The sequence below is a fragment of the Peromyscus leucopus genome, chromosome 4 (assembly GCF_004664715.2).
Source record: "Peromyscus leucopus breed LL Stock chromosome 4, UCI_PerLeu_2.1, whole genome shotgun sequence".
Taxonomy (NCBI): domain Eukaryota; kingdom Metazoa; phylum Chordata; class Mammalia; order Rodentia; family Cricetidae; genus Peromyscus; species Peromyscus leucopus.
In genome coordinates, this window is record NC_051066.1 from 78,283,259 (window position 1) to 78,307,586 (window position 24,328).

The window sequence follows — 24,328 nt, forward strand, 5'->3', positions numbered from 1 at the left end:
AAGGTACACACACACACTCCTGCCCCCCACACCCATCTGAAAGATCTATCAGGTTTATCCAACCCATGGTCTGTATAGTCCATAGGCACTGAAGGATACGTGTAAATGGGGCCCAACACAAAAATCACATGCTGTCCTAAAACATGATGAGATATTTCTTCTGCAATAGTTTTTGTAAGTCACTCAAAGTGAACTTTGCAGAGGACAATTCCATGTCACAATGTCGAAAGACCACAGCATTTGGACTTGACTCATTTGAGTACATAGTACAATTCTCCTTTGATCCCAAGAAGTATCTGGATTCCCTCGAAATGGTAAACAAAAGTTTCCTCAAAAGTTTGGGTAAGAGGCTAATGGGAAAAGAAGAAAATGAAGGCGTTAGGATCTTCGTTCTTTCATGTTGTTGGTGCCTGTTCTCCAGGACTTGGTGACATTGGGGTGACAGGAGGGAGATGGCCTCAGCACTGTGCCTACAGGATGCCCTGATGACAGGAGCAGTAGCTTCTGTAGTTGACCAGAGTCTAGACTGGGTTCCATGTGACCTTAAAGGGAAAAGTGGCCTTGACTCTGTTCACTCCAGTTTAACCTCTCATGCTCCAGTCTTCTCTGGGATGAGGATGATGATGGTGGTAGAGGCTGGCACAAACAAAACTCAGGACTACCAGCTAGGTATAAAGAGAAAGTTCTAGAGCTGATGGTTGTGCTGATATTTGCATAACAATGTGAACATACTTCATGTCACTGAACTGTACACTTTAAAAGGGTTAAAATGCCCAGGGTGTTGTGGTGCACACCTTTAGTCCCAGCACTCAGGAGACAGAGGCAGGCGGATCTTGGCGTCTGAGACTAGCCTACAGGGTGAGTTACAGGGCAGCCTGTGCTACACAGAGAAACTCTGTCTTGAAAAACCATATATATATTCCATTAACAGAAGGTATCACCAAGGGAACTGACCATGTAATTTAATTCTCTACACTCTTGGATTCCTGGGGGTAGTCCTCCCCTTGGCATTTCCATTAGTGTGATGAGAGGTGAGACAATGTCATTGCTAAGATTCTTCCAGAAGTGTCTCTGAATCCCCATCAGGAGACATCAGAAACATAAACTTCTCTCACCACCATACAAAACATTTGAAATCTCCATCGAGATATGAGACCAGTGAAAATAAAATATTCTCTTTTCTTTTCCCAAGAAGAACACTGTCAGAGAAGTGGCATGTGGGTCTGAGTTTCTATGAAAGCCTTCTCTACCAGGAGTAGATTGGGGGTAGTCAGGATGCCCTGGCCACTGCTTCCTCAAGCATGTCTCCTTGCTGCCCACAGATCTCCATCTTGAATTTAGACATTGCCACTTGTCAGCCATATGACATCAAGCTTTTTGACACATTTTCCTTCACCAAAATAGTACCCCCTCCGGAAAGCTGAGCATGTGAAATGAGAGTTCATACTGTTATCGGGGGCTCAGACACCTGCCTGGCACTTATTAGATGCTCATCCCATGCAGGCCCACCTCACAACTCCTAACAGCTAGAAAACAGCCACCGCCTTCCTCTCTCCGTCCTCCAGCCCAGATCTCAGTAGTAACCCTCCCAATCTGGAATTGAGACCCAAGGCAAAGGAAGTGAGAAGGAACAGATGCGCCCTGTAGACAGGTGATGTCTAGGAGACGGGGACGCACAATGTTCAGCCTGCTGAGGAAAGCGGCTGTTTTCAGACTTTGCAAAGGACTTCAGCAGAAAGCCTGTGTCCTCAATGCGCTTATCACAAAGGATTTGGCCCTGCTCTTTGAAGCAGGACTTTTGGTTGACTGCACTAAAGGTTGGAAAAGGCACAGTCACAGATTGCAAAATACTCTCAAACTTCATTAATTTGTCTTGGCCTTGGCTTCAGCTTCTTCAAAATAGAAAATTGTCAGTATTAGACAGTTTATTGGTAGAAACTCTGTATTCCATATGTACATATATTGTATGAAATACACACACACACACACACACATATGGGTTTTTAGTGTTGTTTTGTTTTTGTTTTTAGTCTTTCAAGACAAGGTTTCTCTGTGTAGCCTTTTCTGTCCTGGAACTCACTCTGCAGAGCATCCTGGCCTCAAACTCACAAAGATCCGCCTGCCTCTGCCCTCCTAAGCGCTGAGATTAAAGGTGTGTGCCACTATGAATTAAAGGTCTGGGCCACTGTGGTTTTTGGAGACAGGGTATCACTATGTAGTGCTGGCTGTCCTAGAACAGGACAGGCTGGTCTCCAACTCCGACTGCCTACCTCAGTACTGGGATTAAAAGTACATGCCACCACGGCAGGTTTCACAGGCATATATTTTTAAAAGATTACAAGTCCAATTAAGTTCTAATAGTCTACCTTCTCAAAAGCTCTAGCCTCACCCCCACTTCCTGGAGTTCCACCCCACATATCTTCCTCCCCACTCACCTCTTTCCTGACCTTCAAAATGGCCATGGCAATATGCGGCACCTCCTTCACTTCGGAATTTGGCTTATACTCTTTCCACAGAGGAGCTTTCTAGCCTGGGGAAGCCCTAGGGAAGAAGTTCAAGAGGCCCCTCAAGTCTACCATACAGAGCCCGGGTGGTGGTGGGGGGCGGGAGACTAGATGCTGGCTCTCCCCTCTGCACCCCCACCCTCAGGCAGATTCTTCCATTTTCATTCTGCATAGCTGTTACCCAGGTTCAGCTGCAGGAGCAGGATGACGCCCTTATCACCCAATTCTAGCTCTGTCCCTTACCCATTGTGTGACTTTAAAAAGGGCTATCTCCTGGGGCCTTCCTTTGTTTGTAAAATGGGTGCTATGATCTACGACCTCACAGAACATATTGAAGATAACATGAAAATCAGTGTTTAGCAGGGTGACTAGTACCTAAGAGCCCTCGGAGACTCACGCGAGTCTTGGGCCAAGCGTGATGGTACATACCTTTAATCCCAGTACTGGGGAGGCAGAGGCTGGTTGATCTCTGTGAGACCCTATCTCTACAAAGAAGAAAAAAAGAAATATAACAGCTCTGATTATCCAATTTCAAGAAAAGCTTTTTAAAAGAATAGTGGAAAAAATCTTAAGTGTTAAACTCGAAAGGGAAAGCATTTAAATTACACCTGGACTTTTCTAAGCAAAAGTCATGTGCTGGATACAGAAATTGAAGAGCACATCCATGGTACAGGCCTAAAAATTTCTAAATCAAAATCAAAGAACACTCCGGGCAGTGGTGGCGCATGCCTTTAATCCCAGCACTTGGGAGGCAGAGGCAGGTGGATCTCTATGAGTTCAAGTCCAGCCTGGTCTCCAAAGCGAGTTCTAGGAAAAACGCAAAGCTACACAGAGAAACCCTGTCTCGAAAAACCAAACAAACAAACAAATCAAAGAACACACACAAAATCATTCAAAAGTCTAAGTTGAGTCCTGTAGCGGAAGTCGCATCTCAGAGAAGTCACTACTGGCTACCTCTGGCCTGTCTACCCTTTGAGGCTTTCCGAGAAGGCGCGCTCCGCACCGCTCAGGCCTGGCTCTCTCAGCCTCTCCCTGACTCTCAAGGTCATGGCTCTTTGCAGACACCCAGCCAGCCCTCCTCTTTTCTCCATCCAGTTTCTTCCACTGCTCATGGTCTAAGTCATGCCAAGGCTAGGATGAAAGCCAAGAGAGGTTAGAGGATGGGGGCAGCCCAGCTGAGAGGAAACCTGGAAGAAGCCATTTATCACCACAGGACTTCCCTCATAAAGTCCTTCCTTTCTGAGACAAAGCTGCAATTGATGGCGCCCTCCACTACCCAGTTCACTCTCCACCTCTCTGCAATGTCGCCTTGGGCGAAAAACTTTCCCAACGCCCTGTGCCAATAAATCATTCTAATTATGGTCCCAAGATGTCTAACCCGGGCCTCCTCTGAAGTAGACTGTCTGTCTCCCCCTCGCCTGGGACTGCCTTTGCTTGGTTCTAGTTGTTCCTGACTCTGAGAGTGAGCATCGGCCTGCTATGTCCACGCTGGTATGAACCTTCTAATCTCCATGCCCCTACCTGGCGCTACTTCAGGCATGGGTGTCACCACCCTACCCTGAGGGCCTTGGAGCAAAGCAGCCAGCTGTGAAAGCTGAAGTCCCAGTGAAGTTAAACGCATCCAACTTGATAGCTTCGTTTGAGAGAAGTCCCCTGGAACCAGTGACAGATCTCTCAGGCTCCTTGGTTTTTCTTCCCAAGGCAGCTGACCCTCAAGTGCCCTGACCCACTTCAGACTTCAAAGGAGCTGCTGGCAAAGCCTGCTGCTTAATAGTGGCCTCTGGACTTCTCCATCAAGCTTTCTGGGCACAGGATACTGGCTGGCCTCAACTATAACCTAGGCAAGTGGGTCTGACAGCACAGCTCCTCCAAAAAGTTCAGTGGGTTTTGTAAATGAGAGGCATGTTAAGGAAAACACTGTACCTTTCCAGACAATATGACCCAGGAAGAGAATATAGTCTTATATAAATAGTCCCTTCTTTGATTTGCCCTAAGTTCATTTCTTCCAAACACTAGAAGACTCATTTTCTTGTCATTTCCTAGGATTGGAGGCACTGGTATCATTACCTCTCCATCTTCTTCCTGATTTTTCAGACCTAAGTTTTAGATGGATAGATAGATAGATGGATAGATAGACATGATAGATGATAGATGATGGATAGATATGATAGATAGATGATAGAGATAGATGATAGATAGATAGATAGATAGATAGATAGATAGATAGATAGATAGATAGATAGCAGACAGACTTATTGGCTTATAATAGTGTGGTGAATATGCATCCATCTGCCTGCCTGCCTTCATCCAAATCTTGTTTTTGATATGTGTGCCAACTTGGTCCTCTAGGACCAGGAAATGTGGCATGATGCAAAATGTCCACATGGTGCCTTACTAATGGCCGCTGTGACCCTGGTGGGAGAAGCATGTAACCTCCCAGAACCTGTTTCCTTACCTTAAGGTAAAGATCCTAATCACTGTGATCTGGTAACACTAACTGAGGACCTGTGGGGTTGGGGGAGGAGGGGGAGGGATGGGGATGGGAAGAGGCCCTTAGCACTCCTGATTCAGGGTGAACAGAGCTCAATATCTGGGGAGGGAGGTGCTGAAAATCCTTCTGGAACCTTCTGAGAAGGGCACCTGAGGGGAAGAGTCTTTGAGAGAGAGTAAGTGAGCAGTTGTGGCTGAGGGAGAGCAGGAAGCACTCGGGAGTCGGCAGAATGGGGAAAGGCACCTTCAGGCAGAGAGCAGGGAGTGACAGAGCGGCAGGTAATAGAGGCCTTGGGGCAGGATTCCTCCCTTCCTCAGTGGCGCCACCGAAGCCTCCGCCTCATCCTAAGGCTGAGACCATGGAATCACTCCACCACCAAAATGTCTCTGTGGATGCTGGCTCCCCTAGCCCTACCTCCACGTCAGAGAACAGCCGTTTCTTCCCAGCTCTGGAGACTGTGGGAAGGGCTTTTCGCAGACAGGAAAGCCAGCCACCATGTAGCTGGGCCCCAGGCCCCTGCTGCACACAAAGACGGCTCTGTAAGTGAGCTCCACCGAGGAGCTGAGAGCGGGGCATCAGGCCAGCAACACCTTCCTGATGTCGGGACTGACCTCCCACCTCCCACCTCTCTAGATTCTGAAGGTTCTCTTGGCTTCCAGAAACAACGTAGGCTTCCTTCAGAAGCCAAACAAAATAAGCCTGCAGTGGAAATGGAGAGGAGAAGGGAACAGAGACACAGCGAAACCTTTCCATGAAGAGAAACGTGGCGGTGTGCTACACAGCAGTGCACCGATAGCCATCTCAGTCAGGGCCCAGTGCAGGACCAGCAGCCAAAGAATGTCAAGGATCATAAACATCTCTCATCAGAATACCAGGAACGTCTAAAGGCCGCTTAGGTTTACTCAAGCCAGAAATCAGTAGATGAAAAGGCACAGACAGAACACAGGAAGCGTCTATTTTCTCAAGAGACCCTGCCCTCTGCCAGGAACCAGCCATGAGCCTGATTAGCCAGCTCCAGCCAGCAGTGGGGGGTCAAGGAAAGGGTAGTTGGGTCAAACCATCCCCTCGATGTATGGGGCAAAGGCTATAGCACCAGCACCCACCAGCCGGCTGAAATACAGACTCTTTCATGTATGGGAATGTAAAATTCTGGTTAAAGGGCTGGTGATTTGAATAGATCACTTGCTACACATGTATGAGGCCCTGGGCTCAATTTCCAGCCCCAGAAGGAAAAAAAAAAAAAACTGGTTAAAATTTTAAAATAAAATAAGTCTAGGATTTGGGCTTACCAAGAGGCTCAACAGTGGGAAAAGAGATTTCTAGAAGGGGTCTGCATTTTAGAGGGGAACTCAGCTTCTATCTTTATGAAAGATAGAAGGTTCCCTGTCACACCTGTGAGGTAGGATCACTGGGGGAATTTGAGAAACCAGAAAATTCCCCTTCAGGACTAGGCACCTCAAAAGTAATGAACAAGAGGTGGACCCCAGCAGGCAGAGCTGTCTCCTAGCTGGGCTCATCGAGGCCCAGTAGCCGGGAGATCGAGGCTTTAGAGGCAGAGGGAGAGCAGTACCAACAATGCCAGTTGCTGTGGAGTGTCGCTGCAGGATGCCACTTTCCGTTATCCTCACAGCCTGAGCCAGTCACCACAGCCATGCTCTGCTGACTTTCCTCTCAGTCTCTCTAGCTCTCCGCCTACCTCTCTCTTCATGCACCATCTCCTTTCTGTGCTGATCCTCCCAGGACGACTACAGGGGGATGAGAAGAGCAAGGCGTGTAGACTGCAGCTCACATTCCAACTTCACTACCCGCTGGCAGTTGGATCTAAGGAAAATGAGCCTCCCCTAATCCTCGAGTTCCTAATCTCTCAGTGGACAAGAGCTAAATAAATGTATCTGTCCACCATGAATTCCTACCATGCAATTTGTGGCATCACACGAAGTCGGTGGACAGCCATAGCATTAATAACAGCATTAGAACATATGTGAGCCCGTTTAATCTGTAGAACAACCCTATGATATAGGGAACAACCCTACGTGCTATAGTTGTCTCCGGTTCATGAACAGGGAAAGTGCAGTTCTCAGTTATTGGATGAATGGACAGCAGGGGGGTGGGTTGGTGGGCGGATTGATGAATGGGCCATGGATTGATAGGTGAGTAAATGAATAGATGCTATGGTGACTACAAAAATTATTTACATCAGATCTGGGGGTGTAGCTCAGTGGCAAAGGGCTTGCCTAGCCTGCACAACTAGCTGTCTACAGCCATCAAAAAGTCTAAGTGTCTGGTACCTCCCCTTGTCTATTCTGATATCTGCCATTCTGTCTGTTTCTGCTGAAAACATTGAGACAAGACTGTTGAGCACCTGGACAGGGAGCTGCGGCAGATATCCCAGCCTCCAAGTCAGGACAGCTCCTGCAACTGTCTGAGTATCTACATAGATCCTTTGAAGGAGTAGGTAGTCTGACCACAGGAAAGAATAAATCTTAAACCACCACCAGGAACACAGGAACATCAGTACAACCAACTCTTCCATGATCTCCTTCCTCCACAGACGTCTGTTATGGTGGTTGAAGGTCTACCACATTATGTCCAATTAGCCCAAGACCCTTGTTAAAAGATAAACAGAGGCTATGCACAAACAGGTAGCCAGCATGGGCATCTTTCCATTAATACACAGAGACTCCAACCAGTTCCAGATAGAGTCCGGCACACAGAAGGCATCTAATAACTATTGAATGGATTGGTAATTCCTCAGGCACTGGCCTCCAAACTCTACAACTCTATAACTCCAAACTATAACAACCCTATAGGTCAAACATATTATTCCTGGTTTTTAGCTGTGGATTCAGAGGCCTAAATATCTATGGACCCTCCCCAAAAGGCACACAGCTAAATCAGGATTTGAACCCAGGCTTCAGAGCTCCTGAGTTCTTATTCCACGTTGCCTGAAGAATATTTTTTGCTTTCCTTCTCTATTGGGTACCTTCCTCTTAAGCACCAGAAAGAGACATAATAATTTCCCACCTGCCTCAGCCTCCCTCTGGCGCCAATAACCACCTACAGAATCCTATCTCTCTGGTCGTCTTTGCAGAGAAGATGACCTGGACCCTTGCAACTCCATGCCAGAACTAGAGCCCTTTTCTGCCCACTGGGTAAGGGACAAGGATGCTAACATAACTGGACTATTCTTTGGAGCCCCTTGAAAGACTGTCGTCGTCGTCGTCGTCCCCCCCTTAATTCTCTGTGCTCTGGTGCAGCCTGTGACTCCTACTGGACATCAGTGCACCCTGAATACTGGACCAAGCGCCATGTCTGGGAGTGGCTCCAGTTCTGCTGCGATCAGTACAAGCTGGACGCCAACTGCATCTCCTTCTGTCACTTCAACGTCAGCGGCCTGCAGCTGTGCAGCATGACGCAGGAGGAGTTCATCGAGGCAGCCGGCATCTGCGGGGAGTACCTGTACTTCATCCTCCAGAACATTCGCTCCCAAGGTCAGTGCCAGGGAGCCTCGGGAGGAGGGCCTGAGACTGGGACCGGGTCCCTGATGAGAGGCTTTCCCCTCCCCTGAGTCTCATAACCCAATGTTACCAGTGCTCAGTCACAAGCGCTCAGTAACCAGAAACTCTACTGTCCCATGCTGTGAGTTTAGTCAAAAGGCAAGCAAGAGCCAGGAAAGCAAGTTGGGTATGGTTTTGTATCAAGGAAAAGTAAAACTCAAGCCTGAGTAAGGAAGTTCAAAGCCAGGCTGAAAGCCTCAAACAAGGAAGTTCGAAACTGATTGAAACCATGAAAGGTGAGCAAAAAGAGCATCCTCGAGAGCAAAAAGAGCATTCTCCTTCTTCCCGGGCTAAGCAAAAAGGGAGACAATGAAAGAGACCTTCCCCCTTCCAATTTCTAGAGGAGTCCAAGCATTGCCTTTCTCAGTACATTCCTTTTGGTCAAGGATCCAATGACCAGAAGGTGGCACCAGTAGCATGGGAACACTATGAGCATGCGCTGTTTTTTTTCAAACCAGAAAGCTTTGAGAACGTCTGATTCTGGGTCCTAGAGATAGAGCAGCTGATGTAAGCAGCTCTGGCCAGACAGTGTACAGGGCCGCTTCACAGGCAGTCAGGACAAAACGAGAGCCAGGAAATCTGAAGGATCCATTGTGTTACTAGCACAGCCCTGGCTCTTAGACGTGGAAGCCATAGCACTATTCTCCATAGCGGACTGTCTGTCCGCTGGGAGAATAGACGACCCTCCCTGGGCTTCTTTAGAAGATCTGGTGAACAATTACTTGGCACAGCATATAAGGACACTAAGTAGCAGCTGTTTCTGTCGTTAATACAACTGGGGGAGCGGTGGGGGGAGACACGGGGGCGGGACACAGGGATGGGACACTAAAGCAGACACATCTATGTTTGATTTTAAGGAATCTTAAAATTTGTCAGTTATCTTGGAAAGGCTACTTCGGAAGACACAGGAGGCAGGAAGCTCCCTGCCACTGGGGAGCCAAGCTGTCTACCTGTCCCTCCTTGGAAGGCAGACTGTGTGCAAAGCAGAGATTCCCATTTGGGCGGAGAAACCTTCCAGCTCAGAGCACCTTCCAGCTCTGGGAGTCTGGGGCCTCCATTTGCTCCTCCCCATCTGGGGGCCTAAGGACAAGGAAGCAGAGAGTGGTGACCCTGAGCTAGAAGTAGAAGCCTGTCCTGGGGGTGTGTACTCCCTAAATGGGGACAAGTCTGAGGGTGCCCCAGACACCCTAGGAGGAGGACCCTGGAACTCCATTCAGAAACCTCCCAAGGACCAGGTGTGGTTGCAAGCATCTTTAATACCTGCTCCATTCAGAAGTCCTTCCTGTAAGGTTCCTCAGGAAAGTCTGTGTCCATGTGCCTCGTGACCAGAGCTTACACTCCAGCAGTTTGTCCAGGACACAGTGGACTCACCGCTCACCCTGGAATAATCACTATCTTTCATTAGAACTATCTTTCATTCTAAGGTTTCTCCATTTAGACAAAAATTATATTCTGGGTAGCAATCTAGCTTGTGCCTTGTGTACCCTGTAGTCTAGGACTCTGCAAGAACAGGACATCGAACAAGAAGTCTCAACACAGGGAGGCACTAGAGGGGCCTCCAGAGCCCAGAGGATCATCTGGGTCAGTAGATACTGCAGTAAGATTTGACGGTCTGGAAGCATGAGGTCACCAGAGGAAGAGGTCATGGGAAAGCCTGGGCTTACAGAGCGGCGTCCACAACGAGAGACATGAAATATTTCTCATCAGTCCTGCCCCTGTTCTTGTTGGCCCTTTAGCCAGAGTGTCCCAATTGTGTTAGGAAAGAGAAAGTAGCCTTCATGGTGGACACCAGGTTAGGAAATAAGTGTCTGTTGACCTGGCCTGCTTCCTAGAAACATGATCTTAAACTCCAGCCCAGCTCACCACTCTACAGAGTAAGGAACCAGCATGGTCTTCCAATGAACTGAGGGTCCAAGTAGAGCTATGTGACTCTGAGCTTCTTATCATTCTCTTCCCTTTGGCTATCACAGTCATTCTGATCTCTGAGGATTACAGTCCCATGTCAGAAATCATAGGCCCAGAGCCAGAAGGGGGTAGAGTGGGTATTCAACCTCATATTCTCCTGAGACTAACCAATGAGCCCAGAGAGCCTGTGACTGGCAAAGCGCAAAGGCAACAGTGATCCAGCTCAGTGCAGAGCCCAGATTTCCTGGATCCTAGACAGGATTCACTCTCTTAGAGTTCAGTCAGCAGACCCACAGAACCTTCTGGAATCTCTGGCATCGGTTGTTCTTCTTGGGTAACCTTTGAAAAAGAATGATGTTATTTGGCTTCAGGGTGGTTTTATAAGGGCCAGATGGTGTCCAAGTTTCCCTCTGACAAAACCCACCCCTCCGAGGGGAGAATTACTTCCCTTCCTCCAAAACCTCCCCTTCTTGTCTGGACAGCCCCCTGGACTGCATGGAATGGTTTGTGAGTCTCTCTTTCCCTTTCTTTCCCAGGTTATTCCTTTTTCAACGATGCTGAAGAGACCAAGACTGCCATCAAAGACTGTAAGTATGGCATTCAAACTGCCCAAAGCTATGCCCAAGCTATTGCTGGCCACTTGGATTTGATCCTGCTTTAACAACCACACTAGAAGGTTGATGGACAAAACAAGCCAAGACTTGGAGAAAGAGTAGAGAGAAATGGGTTAAAAAACTGTAGGGGAAGGGGGTCTGTGGGACAATAACTCCGTGTCCTCCCCAAGACTCCGTTTCTCTGACTATAAAATATCAGGACCCTCCTGGGTTGTGGTTAGTTTAAGAAGAAATGGCATTTGTACCTGATAAGGACCTTTCTGGTGCCTGCAGTGTGGATACTATAGAGCCAGTGCCCATTAGTCATGATACCAATGACTTCCAGCCATTAGAGGCCTTATGGTTGCTTATATTTCAGAATAACCTGAGCCCACTTAGTAGGTCAAATTGATAATTAGAAGATAATGGGGAGGTCTCAAGTGGCCTGTGATCCCAATGATTAGTCTCATTTCATTTCTGCAGATGGAGGCTCGCATTTTTAAAATATTTTTATTTGTTCTTTGAGACTTTCATACATGTATGCAATATATGTTGATCATATCTACCTCCTACTCTTCCCAACATGTTCCCCTCCCAACTTCATGCCTTTTCTTCCTTTTAAAAAAATAATACATGATCCCAGTTAGTATTGCCAATACATGTGTAAGGATGTGGTGCCATTCACTGGAGATAGCCAGCCACCCTAGAAGATGACTTCCCCCCAGCAGCCACCAACTACCAATACTTAAAGCTACCATTTTTTAAAAAAAATGATTATCATCACTATTAATTACTGAGTCCTGTGCAAAGACCCTGTCCAAGGGCTGAAAAGAGGTGTGGTCCTGGATAGGGCCCTTTCCTCATGGAGTCTTACTCAGCCACCTGCAAAGAGTAGGCGGGTCACATGGAACTTTCCAAAGCCCTTCTGAAAGATAGATCCAAAGGGACAGACAATGAGGGTTAGTTATATAGTTGTTAGGATTTTTAAGCTCTATGTTATTATGTGTGTCCGTGTGTCCGTGTCCGTGTGTCCGTGTGTGTGTGTGTGTGTGTGTGTGTGTGTGTGTGTGTGTGCAAGTCCACATGCCATAGTGCAAATACTGCAGTCAGAGGCTAACTCTTGGGAGGCAGTTTTTCCTTCCACTGTGAGTTGCAGGGATCAAACTCCATTGTCAGGCATGCCCAGCAGGCACTTTTGCCTCCCAAGCCATCTTGCTGGCCCAGGAATTTTTTCCCTCTCCCTAAAATCCCAATTTAAGTTCTTAGACTTGTGATTAATTACAGTTTTGTGATTTTTGTTTGTTGGTTTGGGGACATTAGCACAAGAATAGCAACTTCAGTTGTGAAATGAGTCACTCCCATCCAGCCCCCAGGACCCTGGCTGGTCTTAGCAGAGAGGAGGAAGTAAAGCTTCCAGGGAACAAAGGCAACTGCCACATAGTCCTTGAAAAAGAGCTAGAAGGTGTGTGTCATTGGGTCCAAAGCAGTAGCCACTAGCCATATGTGGTCATTACTTAAAATTAAATAATGCTAAAATTCAAGTCCTCAGGAGCACTAGTCATGTTTTAAATGCACAGTCACAGCTAGCCAGGAGCCGCCATATTGGATTGCTGGCATTCGCCATCACAGAAGGTTCTCCTGGGCATTTTCAGTGAAGAATCAGCAGCATCCACAGGAGGGATGGGAACTGAGTCTGAGAGCTGGACAAGGGCAGATTTATGAGTGGTGGAGTTTGGGTTTCATGCTGAGCAAGCTGAACAGCCACTGAAGGGCTGTAAGCATGGACATGGTAAAGGTCGTAACTAGATTTGAAGATCTCTTAGGCTGCTCTGTCTGAGTCAGACAGGAGTCTAGCTGAGGGCCTGCTATCTAGGATGGTGATGCTGGTGGCCTAACCAGTGATGCAGAAGAAATGGGGGGGAAGCTTCAGAAGTGAGGGTGGTAGGGGAAAGGCTTTGGGTAAGTGTGTGAAGGACTCACAGAGATAAACCCTCCACCAATGGCTGCTGCTTGAAGCTCTGACCCATCTGCTCCAACCCAAAGAGGTACAACTTCTAGACTGAGCCTAGACTTAAGGCCTCTGTTGAGACTACCCAAACAGCAGCCCCATAGTTCTTCCTATCCCAGCCCCAGTTCCATGGCCAGGATACCACTGCCTTCTCCAGACCCTCCTGAGGCCTAGCTCTGGCTTTTCTGCAGCCTTTAGGACCATGCTTCCCCAAGGAGAAACTCTAATGTAGAACTTGATAAGCACAGAGGTAAGCATGACGTCAACAATTGGATAGCTTATACAGTAAGCCTGTCCTAAGACCACATGGTCTCAGAGTCTATGACCCAGCAATGTTTCATGGTCCCAGATATCCTGAAACAGGAAACCAAAGGCTGCCTTTCAGTGCTGATGCCAGAGACCACAGCATGGCCAAGGAGGGCGGGGTGGTATACTGGAGACTTCAGTAAAAATTGCTAGCTATCATTGTTTTTTAAGCACTTAACACTGTGCCAGATGTAGAGTCAGAAATCTAGACATATGAACTCACATGTACTCCCCCATCTCCATTTGCATCTGAAGAAACCTGGAGTGCAGCAACTTGAGAGTAAACACAACCCTGGGGCAGATTCCCACTTGTCCTTTCAGTGGCTCTGTGCTTAGACATCAAGCTACAGGTACATACACACATACGTACACATGTACATACATACATGTGTACACATGTACATACACACATGCATAGTTGCTTCCAGGCCCTTCTGCTTGTTCTCCTGCCCACTTAGTGGAGACCCAACACTCCTGGGACGTGTCTACCTCTGAGTCTAGCTTGACAATGATCCGTAGTGAGGATCTTCAACTCAGTTCCCACCAAAAGTCCAACAAACCACAAAGTCATCAAAACTGGCTAAGGAGAAGCAGTCCAACCCTCGATCACGTTTCCTTTCCTCTCTACATGTCCCCACCCTCCTCCACTATAGGATGTCAGTAGAGGCCACACCATACCCAAGAATAGAACTTATGCTCTTGGGTTCATGGCTAGCAACTCCTGCTCTTGGGCCTTGGAGTATCTCTGTGCCATGCTAGTGTAGGGTGGGCTTTTCGGATGGACTGACAGTATCATGGGCTGCAATGGGCTTGGTTTTGAAACCCTATGCCCAGGCCTCCATCCTAGCTTCTGGAGGACACCCGACTATGATTTCAACCAACAAATGGTAATAAACCCCTTGGCTCTGTTTTAAGTTTCCAATCTCAACCAGGCCTGCCCAAGCCTCATAGACAGTAAGGGGGCTATGCCTCCCCTCAGGCTATACCAGCCACCCCAGCTGCATGAATACAGATGATACACACACACACACACACACACACACACACACACACACACACACACCGAGGCTACTATTTGCAGAGAAACAGAGTTCCTTCAGGGTACTGCAGCAGACCAACAGCTCATCTTGGCAAAAGGTTTAATCAAGCACTTGCCTCAAGATCAGCTTGGCAGTAAGGACTCCACCTCCTCTGCCTCAGCCCCTACCTCAATAACTAGATTTTAAAAAAGAGATTTGGAACCTCCTCAGCCCATGAGGGCCTTCAAAGTCACCTGGACCTGGGACAGTTAGAACAGAGTGATGTGACCTGAACCATTTTCATGTCCCCTGTGATGCCTCCTGCTCTGTCCTCCCATCACACCAAATAGCCTCCATCCCAAGCACAAGGGCCCGTAGAAACGAAAAGCATGTCCTTTCCCTGGCTCTTCTTGTTATGCAATGAAGGCTTTTTATCTGTTCCCAGTCACTGACTTGCCTTTGTTGATTGTTATGGCTCCACTTGCTTTTCCCCTAAAAGACTCAGTGCCACAATGGAGAAGTCTAGAGATGGGGACAGACACACAGCACAAAAGAGGCAGTGACTGCTGTTCGGCCCATATGAGCTAAACGCTCACTCGGTGCCTGCCAAACGCCTCCTGAGAGGACATGATGGCATCCTGGTCGTGAGTGTTAGCCCTAGGATGGGAACTCTGGATTCAAGCCCCCGCTCCACACCTGGACAAAACGCTTTACCTCTCTGGGCTTCAAACTCCTCCTCAATAAAAGGACTATCATGTCATCCAGGGTTGTTGCAGGACTGTGATGTTGCATATGAGGACTCCATCTAAGAAGCACTCGGCATTTAGTAAGGGCTCCATAAGAAGCATCAGCTTGCTGGGCGGTGGTGGCGCACGCCTTTAATCCCAGCACTCGGGAGGCAGAGGCAGGCGGATCTCTGTGAGTTCGAGGCCAGCCTGGGCTACCAAGTGAGTTCCAGGAAAGGTGCAAAGCTACACAGAGAAACCCTGTCTCGAAAAAAAAAAAAAAAAAAAAAAAAAAAGGAAGAAGCATCAGCTTTAGCAGAGAAGAGACAAGGCGAAATGGATTTCGAAGGAAGAAGAAACACACTGTGATCCCAGAAACACGTGGGTGCTCTTAGATCTCAGGTGGGAGGGTGGGGGCTCTAGCCCAGGAAGTGGCTTCAGGGAAGGGTTCTGAAGAGGCTCTGTGAGAGTGAGAGTCTGCTGGGTGGAGTGGTGGGTGAGGAAAGTGTGCAAAAATACTGAGGCCCAGGAAAGTCACACCCATTGAAACCAACTAACCTCAGAGATGAGAGAAAGTTGGGGCACAGAAAGAGATAAGGTTGGAGGGCTGGGTATGGCCCAGTTTATGAAAGGCCTGCCTAATGTGATAGCCTTCGTCCTGGTGACAAAAGGGAACCATTTCGGGAGTGATATGACTCAGTGGCACAGAATGCAGAACCTGGGCAACAGTGTACACAGGACATCCTTTCCTCCCAAGATGACATGTCTATTCCTTTGTCCCATTAGTACACATCCCAGACTATACCGTCAGTGTGATTAGTGTAGTGTAGTGGCTGAGGAGATCACTTATTTAATACCTGCTGTATACTCAGCACCATGCTAGGTGCTGAGGGGGATACATAGGCAAAGACAAGTCCTGCCCTCTAGTGGACACAGACTATAAACCACACAGACAAAGGTGTCATGAAGGAGTTCAAAGGCAATTAAGAAAGGAAAGTAGATATGAGATTGATTCTATGTGGAAGCCTAGGGGCACATATGTGTGATTACAATTTTCATGTTGGAGGAGGCCAGCCCTGGAAGGTGGATTTGAGTCTAGGTTGAGATGAGGATGTGAATACCCAGATAGTAAAGGAACCAGCATTCTGAGCAAAGAGCAACATAAGGCTGCCCCGAGGTAGGACTATGCCTGCAAGTGAGGAGGAGCTTGTGTGGCTGAAGCAAAGTGAGCACAGGCTGGGAGGACAGACAGATTCAAGGCGGTAGGGGGTATGTCTGGTTCTGGTAGTCTATTAAAACTTCATATACTTTGGGACAATGCATGTGTGGGTATCTCAGATTATCAATTACAACACAACAATACATAATTCAATTCAATATTGAGTTAACATCTTGCTTCCTTCATTAATTCTAATCTCTTTGTTTTTATTATGTCCCTTCCAATCTATTCTCCACACAGTCACAAGAGGGGTCTTCTTACAATGTGGGTCTTTGAGCTAGGGATGTGGCCCAGTTAAGCAGTTTGTGTAGCAGCTCATGAAGCCTTGGCTTCAATTCCCAGCATGGCACAAATTGGAAACGGCAGTATATGCCTGTATTCCCAGCACTCGTTCAAGAGGGGGAGGGAGCAGGGCCAGGAGTTCAGGATCACCCAAAGTACAGTGAAGCTCAATGCCAGCATGAGCTATGTAAGGCTCTGCCTCAAAAAAACATGGAGGTGGAGGTGGGGGTGAGGGCAATCTCTGCTTCACTTTAATATAAAATCCCAAACCATCATCCAGCCTCCAAAATCATGACCTGCCACAGCCTGCAACCTACATGGATGACAGCAGCACCTCCCACCCTCTCCAGCTATAGGGTGTGCAAGCTTCCTGAGTACTCGGGGATGGCAAGAGCAGAGTGCACACTACCTAAAACCAAAGTAGAGCTCCCTCTACCTAAACCCTCCTGCTCTTCCTCCTCTGCCTCCTCTTCGCCTGCCCCCTCCCTTCTCTTCCTCTCCTCTCTCTCCCCCTCTCCCTCCTTCCCCTCTTCCTTCTCCTCCCCCAGTTCATAATGTAGCCATCTCCCCTTGTGAGAGCCTCCCTCATAAAGTAACCACTTCTCTCCCTCATTCTCTATACAGTGTCACGTACTGATGACGTTTCAAACAACAGGTGATTTGTCTGCTTCCTCTGGGCTTCACCTAGCCCCAGGAGTAGGGACTCCGTCGGAGTGTTCTCTCTTGTATTCCAGCAGGAGCCCAGCATGCACTTACAGCAGGTCCCAGGACTGATCGATCGATGGAGCACATCCCATCCCTCCATCTCCTAACCACCCTAAAGTCTCCAACTGCAAAGGCTGGCAGTTGACTTCCGCTCTCCGGGGTGCGTTTGAGGCTCCCCCACAGCCATGGGTCCTTCTGTTTCAGATGCTGATTCCAGTTGCTTGAAGACAAGTGGTATGAAGAGTCAAGACTGTCACAGTCGAACAAGTAAGAGCAGGGACACCATTTGTCTTCCTTGAGGCAGTTTTTCTTTGGAATTAAGTGTTGGAGTGGGACCAGTCACTTCCCCGGGAAGGTGGTGGAGACATCAACAACTGCTTTCGTACATGGGATCAAAATCATTCTTTTCACTTGGGCATCGTATTTTAAGAATTAGAGAAATGTTCTGGCTGGGTTCTGTTACGGAGGGAGAGTTTTCTGTCTCCTAGTCCACTGTGTGGTCTTCTCACTGATGTACTCAGGGGAAGAGAACAAAGGCAGCGTGGGGAATTGGCCAGCCCATGAGCCTTTCCCAGTGCTGAGGTCTGCCCTGCAAGCAGTCCCCCTGTGCTAGGCCTGTGTCTAGCCACTTGCCATGCATTAAACCACCAAACCCTCGAGCCCACAGTATGACACAGGCACCTTATTACTCCTTTGACGCTGATAGCAACTAAAGAGACTGCATTTCCAAGGCCAGGAAGAGGCAAATTCCAGACTCAAACCCAGGCACTCAAAACCCAGTCAGTCTTACCCATCCCTCAAGGCACAAAAGTAATGCCAGCTCCTTGTGATTAACGAAACTGCAGAATGGCCGTGGGTACCAGATCTTATTTATAAAAATAAATTTATTTGTTTATTTTACATCCTGGCCACAGTTTCCCCCCCTCCTCTCCTCCCAGTCTCTCCCTCCACCTCCCTCTGTTCCCTCTTCTGTTTATGTGTAGGAAAGGGTAGGTCTCCCATCTTAATGCAACCCTCTTGCCCATTAGAAAGGAGTGAGCTCATGAGGAGCCATATTGCTTTAAATCTCATGTCTCTGTGTGGGAATTTTGCTTATAGTTTATCAGATAACAGACATTTTCCAACTTAGTAAGGCTCTAAGCAGAGCATGCAAAGTGAACAGTGTCCAGTCCAGAAGTTACACCTCCCTCCCTCCCCCTCCCTCTCTCTCTCTCCCTCCCTCCCTCCCTCTCTCTCTCTCTCTCTCTCTCTCTCTCTCTCTCTCTCTCTCTCTCTCTCTCTCCTTCCCCCTCACACTCTCTTTTCTTTTAACATCATATATTATTTTATTATATTTTATATATTTTTATATTTTGTTTTTTCAAGACAGGGTTTCTCTGCGTAGCTTTGCGCCTTTCCTGGAACTTGCTTTGTAGACCAGGCTGGCCTCGAACTACAGAGATCCGCCTGCCTCTGCCTCCTGAGTGCTGGGATTAAAGGTGTGCGCCACCACTGCCTGGCATATTTTTTAATTATTTGAGATTATAATTACATCATTTCTCCCTTCCCTGTCTTCCTTCCAAAACCTCCCATATACTCCCTCACTCTCCTCCAAATTTATGACCTCTTTCCCACTAATTGTCATTACATGCATATATGTATAGACATATGCATTCCTAAATAGAACCTATCCAGTCCGTATAATGTTACTTGTATTATGTTTCCAGGACTGACCGTTTGGCGCTGAACAGCCAATTGGTGTGCTCTTCCCTAAGGGGGGCCACCTCTCCCCATCCCAGCTTCCCTCAGTTGCCTGTCGTTCTTGTGTAGGATTGAGGCCTCGTGGGCTTTTCCCTGTCCAGTTTGGCATGTCCATTGGTGTCTTCCTTGTTCAGCTCATGATTAGGCGGTCATGTTGGTGAGACTTCATGGGTGTCGTTTATGATGTTACTAGGAAACACAATCTCTCTTTAAAAAAAAAAAAGCCAGTTTAAAAAGAAAGAAGCTGACTTTATTCCGTCTCTTTCCCAAAGGCCTCCAAAGCTCTCACCTGTGGGAATTTGTCAGAGATTTGCTTCTGTCTCCTGAAGAAAACTGTGGCATCCTGGAATGGGAAGACAGGGAGCAGGGCATTTTCCGAGTGGTTAAGTCAGAAGCCCTGGCCAAGATGTGGGGACAAAGGAAGAAGAATGACAGGATGACATATGAGAAGCTGAGCAGAGCCCTGAGGTACGCGAGCAGCATCGGACACCATGAACCTGCAAAGAGGAGTTATATAAAATAGCCAGCCACAGAAAATCTCACTGTTTTCACAGCGTTCCCCCCGCTTTATATGAAAGGGTCAGGAGCTAAACCTCTTCTTAGTTTCAGGTGGGATTATGGCTTGTAAAGTGACCCACCATCCTTTTCAGTTTTGGCAGCATTCCTGGGGGGTGGTGGGAGGGAGGGGGATCACCCTGAACCCAAGCCATCATGCACACACACACACACACATACTCACACATGCTGAACCGACGCTGGTGAGGTTCAGTCTTCAAGGTGTCTGGGAAGGGTTTAAGTGTAAGGTAATAACAGGGTGTGGAAATACCAGGGTAGGCAAAGCCCTGTCACCCAAGAGGAGCAAGGAATGTTTACGTGCTGTTGTTTTCTCGGGGTGCAAACCTTCCCTGGATCTCTCTTTTGCTTGCTTCCACAGATACTACTATAAGACGGGGATTTTGGAGCGGGTTGACCGGAGGTTAGTGTACAAATTTGGAAAGAATGCGCACGGGTGGCAAGAAGACAAACTATGATCTATGCTGACACCAAGCTCCTTTGATGGATTTCTGTTGTTTGAAACAATCAGATCAAAATAGACAGATGAAAGTCTTCTCCTCCCTCCTCCTCCTCCCCCTCCTCCTCTTCAAACCCTGCAAACACGATGATAAAATTTCTTCACATCTCAGCTTACATTTGGATTCGGTTGTTGTCTATTGGGGTGACGGCAGAGACCCTCAAGCAGTCGCCTTCATCCCAAGGGGGAGGCAGGGATGGTCTGGTGTGGCAACTTGGTGAGACATTATTTCCCTAATGAAGTGTTTGGAGCCAAGGTAGTCAGTGTTGGGGGTGCTGCTTTAAAAAAGGGCCGCATTGCACCGTTAAGGACACATGATCCTCCCATTCCAGAGGTTCTGAGTGGTCAACTGAGGCAGCTCACCTGGGATTAATTTTTAGGAGAGCGTGAAATGTAAGATATGCTTATTTTAGATTTGAAATTATTAGTCATATTCCATAGAAGAATTTCTTAATAAAAAAAAGCTAAGCCACTAAGCTGGGACCTAATTGGATGTAGCCTAAGTTAATAATAAGTTTCTTAACCAGATCATCATTTTGCCACTTAGCCACAGTCATGTGACCCGCAGCCAATCCGTCTGAACTTACATACTTGTAATTAGTCACATTGGGAGTTGTGACTGAGATCACTGCCCCCTTTTTCCCCACTGGTGCCTAGCGTCCTTTCTACAGAGACCTAGTCAACAGACATGTGCATTAATTTCTAAATCACTGCTGTTTCTGTGATTCAAACTGTCCACATGATCGATTCAGAATTCATTGATTCCCCCTGGGGCTAAGATGTTTAACCCTTATAGAGCAGAAAATGTCCTAACAGCCCACAACAGCCAAACACATCGCCAATCTCTTTTCTTTTCTTGCCTGATGAGTATGCAAACTCTACAATAGATTCTCTTGACAAAAATAAGAACAGTGAATTGACATCAACAAACGTTCATGGTTAACTGACATCCCCGCACCTGCCATTGGCATGCAAGGTGCTAATGACCTGCAACAAGGTTGACTGCCCCTGAACCTGAGCTCCTCCAGAGCTGGGCTGGCAAGTGATGAGGCACTGAATAGCAATGCAGGCTGAAGACCTCTATGTTTAGAGTTTAACCTCAAAAGCAACTTGTTTAAAAAAAAAATGTGAATTACTGTAAAATAATCTATTTTTGGATTCATGTGTTTTCCAGGTGGATATAGTTTATAAACAATGTGAATAAAATATTTAACATGTTCAAATGTCTGTGTATTATTCAATAAGGCAACCTGAGAACCTTTGAAGGCCCATTTTCTAGAAGCTGGGAATGGAGATGTTTTTTAAAGGGCCTTCTAAAATCTAAGAAATATTTGGAGAATTCCTGCTTACTATCTTCAGATACCATAAAAATTTCTACTACTGAATGGAGATCACAGAACAGTATGACCACAAAGACATTTTTTTCTCAGCTTTATGTTATTTAATGTGTATGAGTGTCTTGCCTGCGTGTATGTATGTGTACCCACTGCCCATAGAGGTCAGAATGCACTGGATCTCTGAAACCAGAGTTATGGATGGTTATGTGTAGCATGAATTGTTAGAAAGTCTTATTAATAAAATCAAACCTGGAGCCAGGTATTAGGGTGAATGCTGAAATATCAGAGAAGCAGAACAAGCCACAGCCACCTCACCTTGCCAATTCCTCAGCTGATCCTGTTTCCTCTGGGTCCTCATCCAAATGGATCTCAGCTGAACTGTTGCTCAAAAGCCTGAAGGCTTAACCAAGCCCTAGTTCCTGGTTTTCACACCTTATATACCTTTCTGCTTCCTGCCATCACTTCCTGGAATTAAAGGCGTGAGTCACCATGCCTGGCTGTTTCCAATGTGGCTTTAAACTCAGAGATCTAAATGGATCTCTGCCTCCCAAGTGACAAAATTAAAGGTGTGCCACCATTTTCTGGCCTTTATATCTAGTGGCTATTCTGTTCTCTGACCCCAGATAAGTTTATTAGGGTGCACAATTTTTGGGGGAACACAATATCTCCACAGTTATGGACGGTTCTTAATTGCTGAGCCATCTCTCCAGCCCCAATAAATACATTTGTGTTTGAAGTTCATGGTGTTTGTTTTGTACTTTGCTACTTTTGAGGTTGTATTTTATTTCTTGGTGGGAACTATCTTAAAAACAATAGGCTTAAAAACAATAACCAAAAAAGACTTTAAAAAAATCTGAACTCTAGTTTATCAGTCCTTTTTGGCACTAATTTCCTGAAACTGAGCTGAAGCTGGGAAGCCCCTTGGGACAAACACTTGGTCACCTCCTCTTGCTTCTTGAGCACCAGGTGGTCAGCTGCTATTGGTGTTTGTTCCTGGTTTCGGCTTTTGGTTTTTCCAACATTTTAAATTTGGGGCCTGTGCCCTGGAGGTAAGTAGCGAGTGAAAGGCCTGAAACAAATCCCAAAGCCAACTGAGAGAAGCGATTATCCAAGAAGGTGTTGTGCTAACTGAGTGCTTTCAGACTGCATACAATTAGAATACAGCAGAACCAAGACGGGAAAGAGGGTGGGGCCTGGGGTGGACCGAACAGGCCAAGTGAGCATCACAGGGCTAAGGGATGCTGCTCCGTCAACACAAGCCAGCCCACCAGACAACCCAGAGACCAAAATAACCCCTCTGCTGACTGTGAGATTCTCATTTTACAAAACCACCAAAGCAGACATGCTCTGTCCATTCTCAGGCTGCCCAGGGCACACTGTCAAAGTTGAAGGCTTAAAACAAAAGCAGTGTGTCCTGACAATGCCAGGAACTAGAAGCAGGAAGTCAGGGCACCTCCACAGCCACACTGAATCCATAGTCTCCAAGAGCAGAGCCGCCTTCATCCTTGGAGCTCCTGGCCACTACTATGACCTTGGCCAGACCCTGCAGAGATCTAGGCCCCGCCCCTTCTGCAGAGTCTGCTCCTCCTCTGCCCTTTGCTTCAGTATCACCTGGGGTGCCCACCTGGATTATCAGGAGGTACCCATCTTGTGAACCTTAACCTAAAGACGTCTGCAAAGATTCTTCTTTGCCAAATAAGGTCACAATTGCAGTTTCCAGGATATGTTTGGGGGTTCCAGCATTCAACCCACCACACTCTTCAAAGCATGAGTCCTCTGTAAACCTATATCCCCAGAGTAAAGTACATCCAAAGACAGACAATACAAGGGTGTTGCAGAATATTTGTTTAACTATGCAAAGATGTGTTGCATTTGTGTAACTATGTGAAGATCTGTTGCTGTTTTACCTTGCCTGCCTAAGGCACCTGATTAGTCTAATAAAAAGCTGAGTGGCCAATAGTGAGGGAGGAGGTATAGGCAGAACTTCTGGGCAGGAAGAGTAAATAAGAGGAGGAATTTAGGCTTGAGGAAGAAAGAAAAGGAGATGACAGGGAGACACCAGGGGCCAGACAGACAGACATGGAGGAAGCAGGGGAGTATACAAAATAGAAGAAAAGTTAAAAGCCCTGAGGCAAAGCATAGATTAATAGAAACAGTTAAGTTAAAAGAGCTAGTAGGACAAGGCTAAGCTAAGGCTGAGCATTCATAATTAATAATAAGTCTCTATGTCTTTATTTGGGGGCTGGTCGGTAGCCCAAAGCAAATTCCAACTACAATGGCACCGAACCTGGGTCCTGAATTTCCACATAGGGCCTGAGAAAGCTGGAAAAAAAAACCATGGATATGGCTCCTTGAAGAGGTACTGCTGTGCAGCAGAGCACTAGAACAGCCAGCAGGCTAAGAACAAACAACAAGCTAAGTACAAACACCTGCCACCATGTAGGCACCAACTTCCTAGAGCTAAAGTGGTTAGACGAAGCTTCCAGTTAGTCGAAGCTCTTGGCCAGGCCTGCAGGCTTGAGGCTTGGCTCTCATGGACCCGAGGAGGCAGCAGAGCCAAACACCAGAGCTGCACAGTGGAGGACCCTAGCTGCTGCTTATCAGTTTAAGGTTTGGCTCACACAGTCAAAAAGTGATTCAGATGCACAGTAATACAGGTCCATACAAAAACAAACAACAACAACAAAAAAAAACACCTTTAAATAGGCTACAGTGTGCATAGGTGCTTAAGAAAGAAAAGAAAATGGATATAAACAGTCATAGGAAAAAATAAATAGTTTAAAAATAATTAAGTAAAGTCTTTAAAGGAAGAGTAAAGTAATATGAAAAAATAAGCCATATAAAGATGGGAAATACAAGAGGAGT

At 47.0% G+C, this 24,328-nt stretch overlaps 1 protein-coding gene across 3 annotated transcripts in view; it reads left to right on the top strand.

The window, feature by feature from the left end:
* The window catches only part of Elf5 (E74 like ETS transcription factor 5), a 39,992-nt gene extending 19,750 nt beyond the window's left edge, over positions 1–20,242 (top strand). For all 3 annotated transcript variants that reach the window (XM_037205052.1, XM_028877914.2, XM_037205054.1), the window contains exons 3-7: positions 8,253–8,486; positions 10,994–11,044; positions 17,519–17,581; positions 19,327–19,522; positions 19,989–20,242. In XM_037205052.1, the coding sequence (XP_037060947.1) occupies positions 8,253–8,486; positions 10,994–11,044; positions 17,519–17,581; positions 19,327–19,522; positions 19,989–20,085 (641 nt within the window). In that variant the 3' untranslated portion in view covers positions 20,086–20,242. The remainder of the gene's footprint in view (positions 1–8,252; positions 8,487–10,993; positions 11,045–17,518; positions 17,582–19,326; positions 19,523–19,988) is intronic.
* The last annotated feature ends 4,086 nt before the right edge of the window (positions 20,243–24,328 follow it).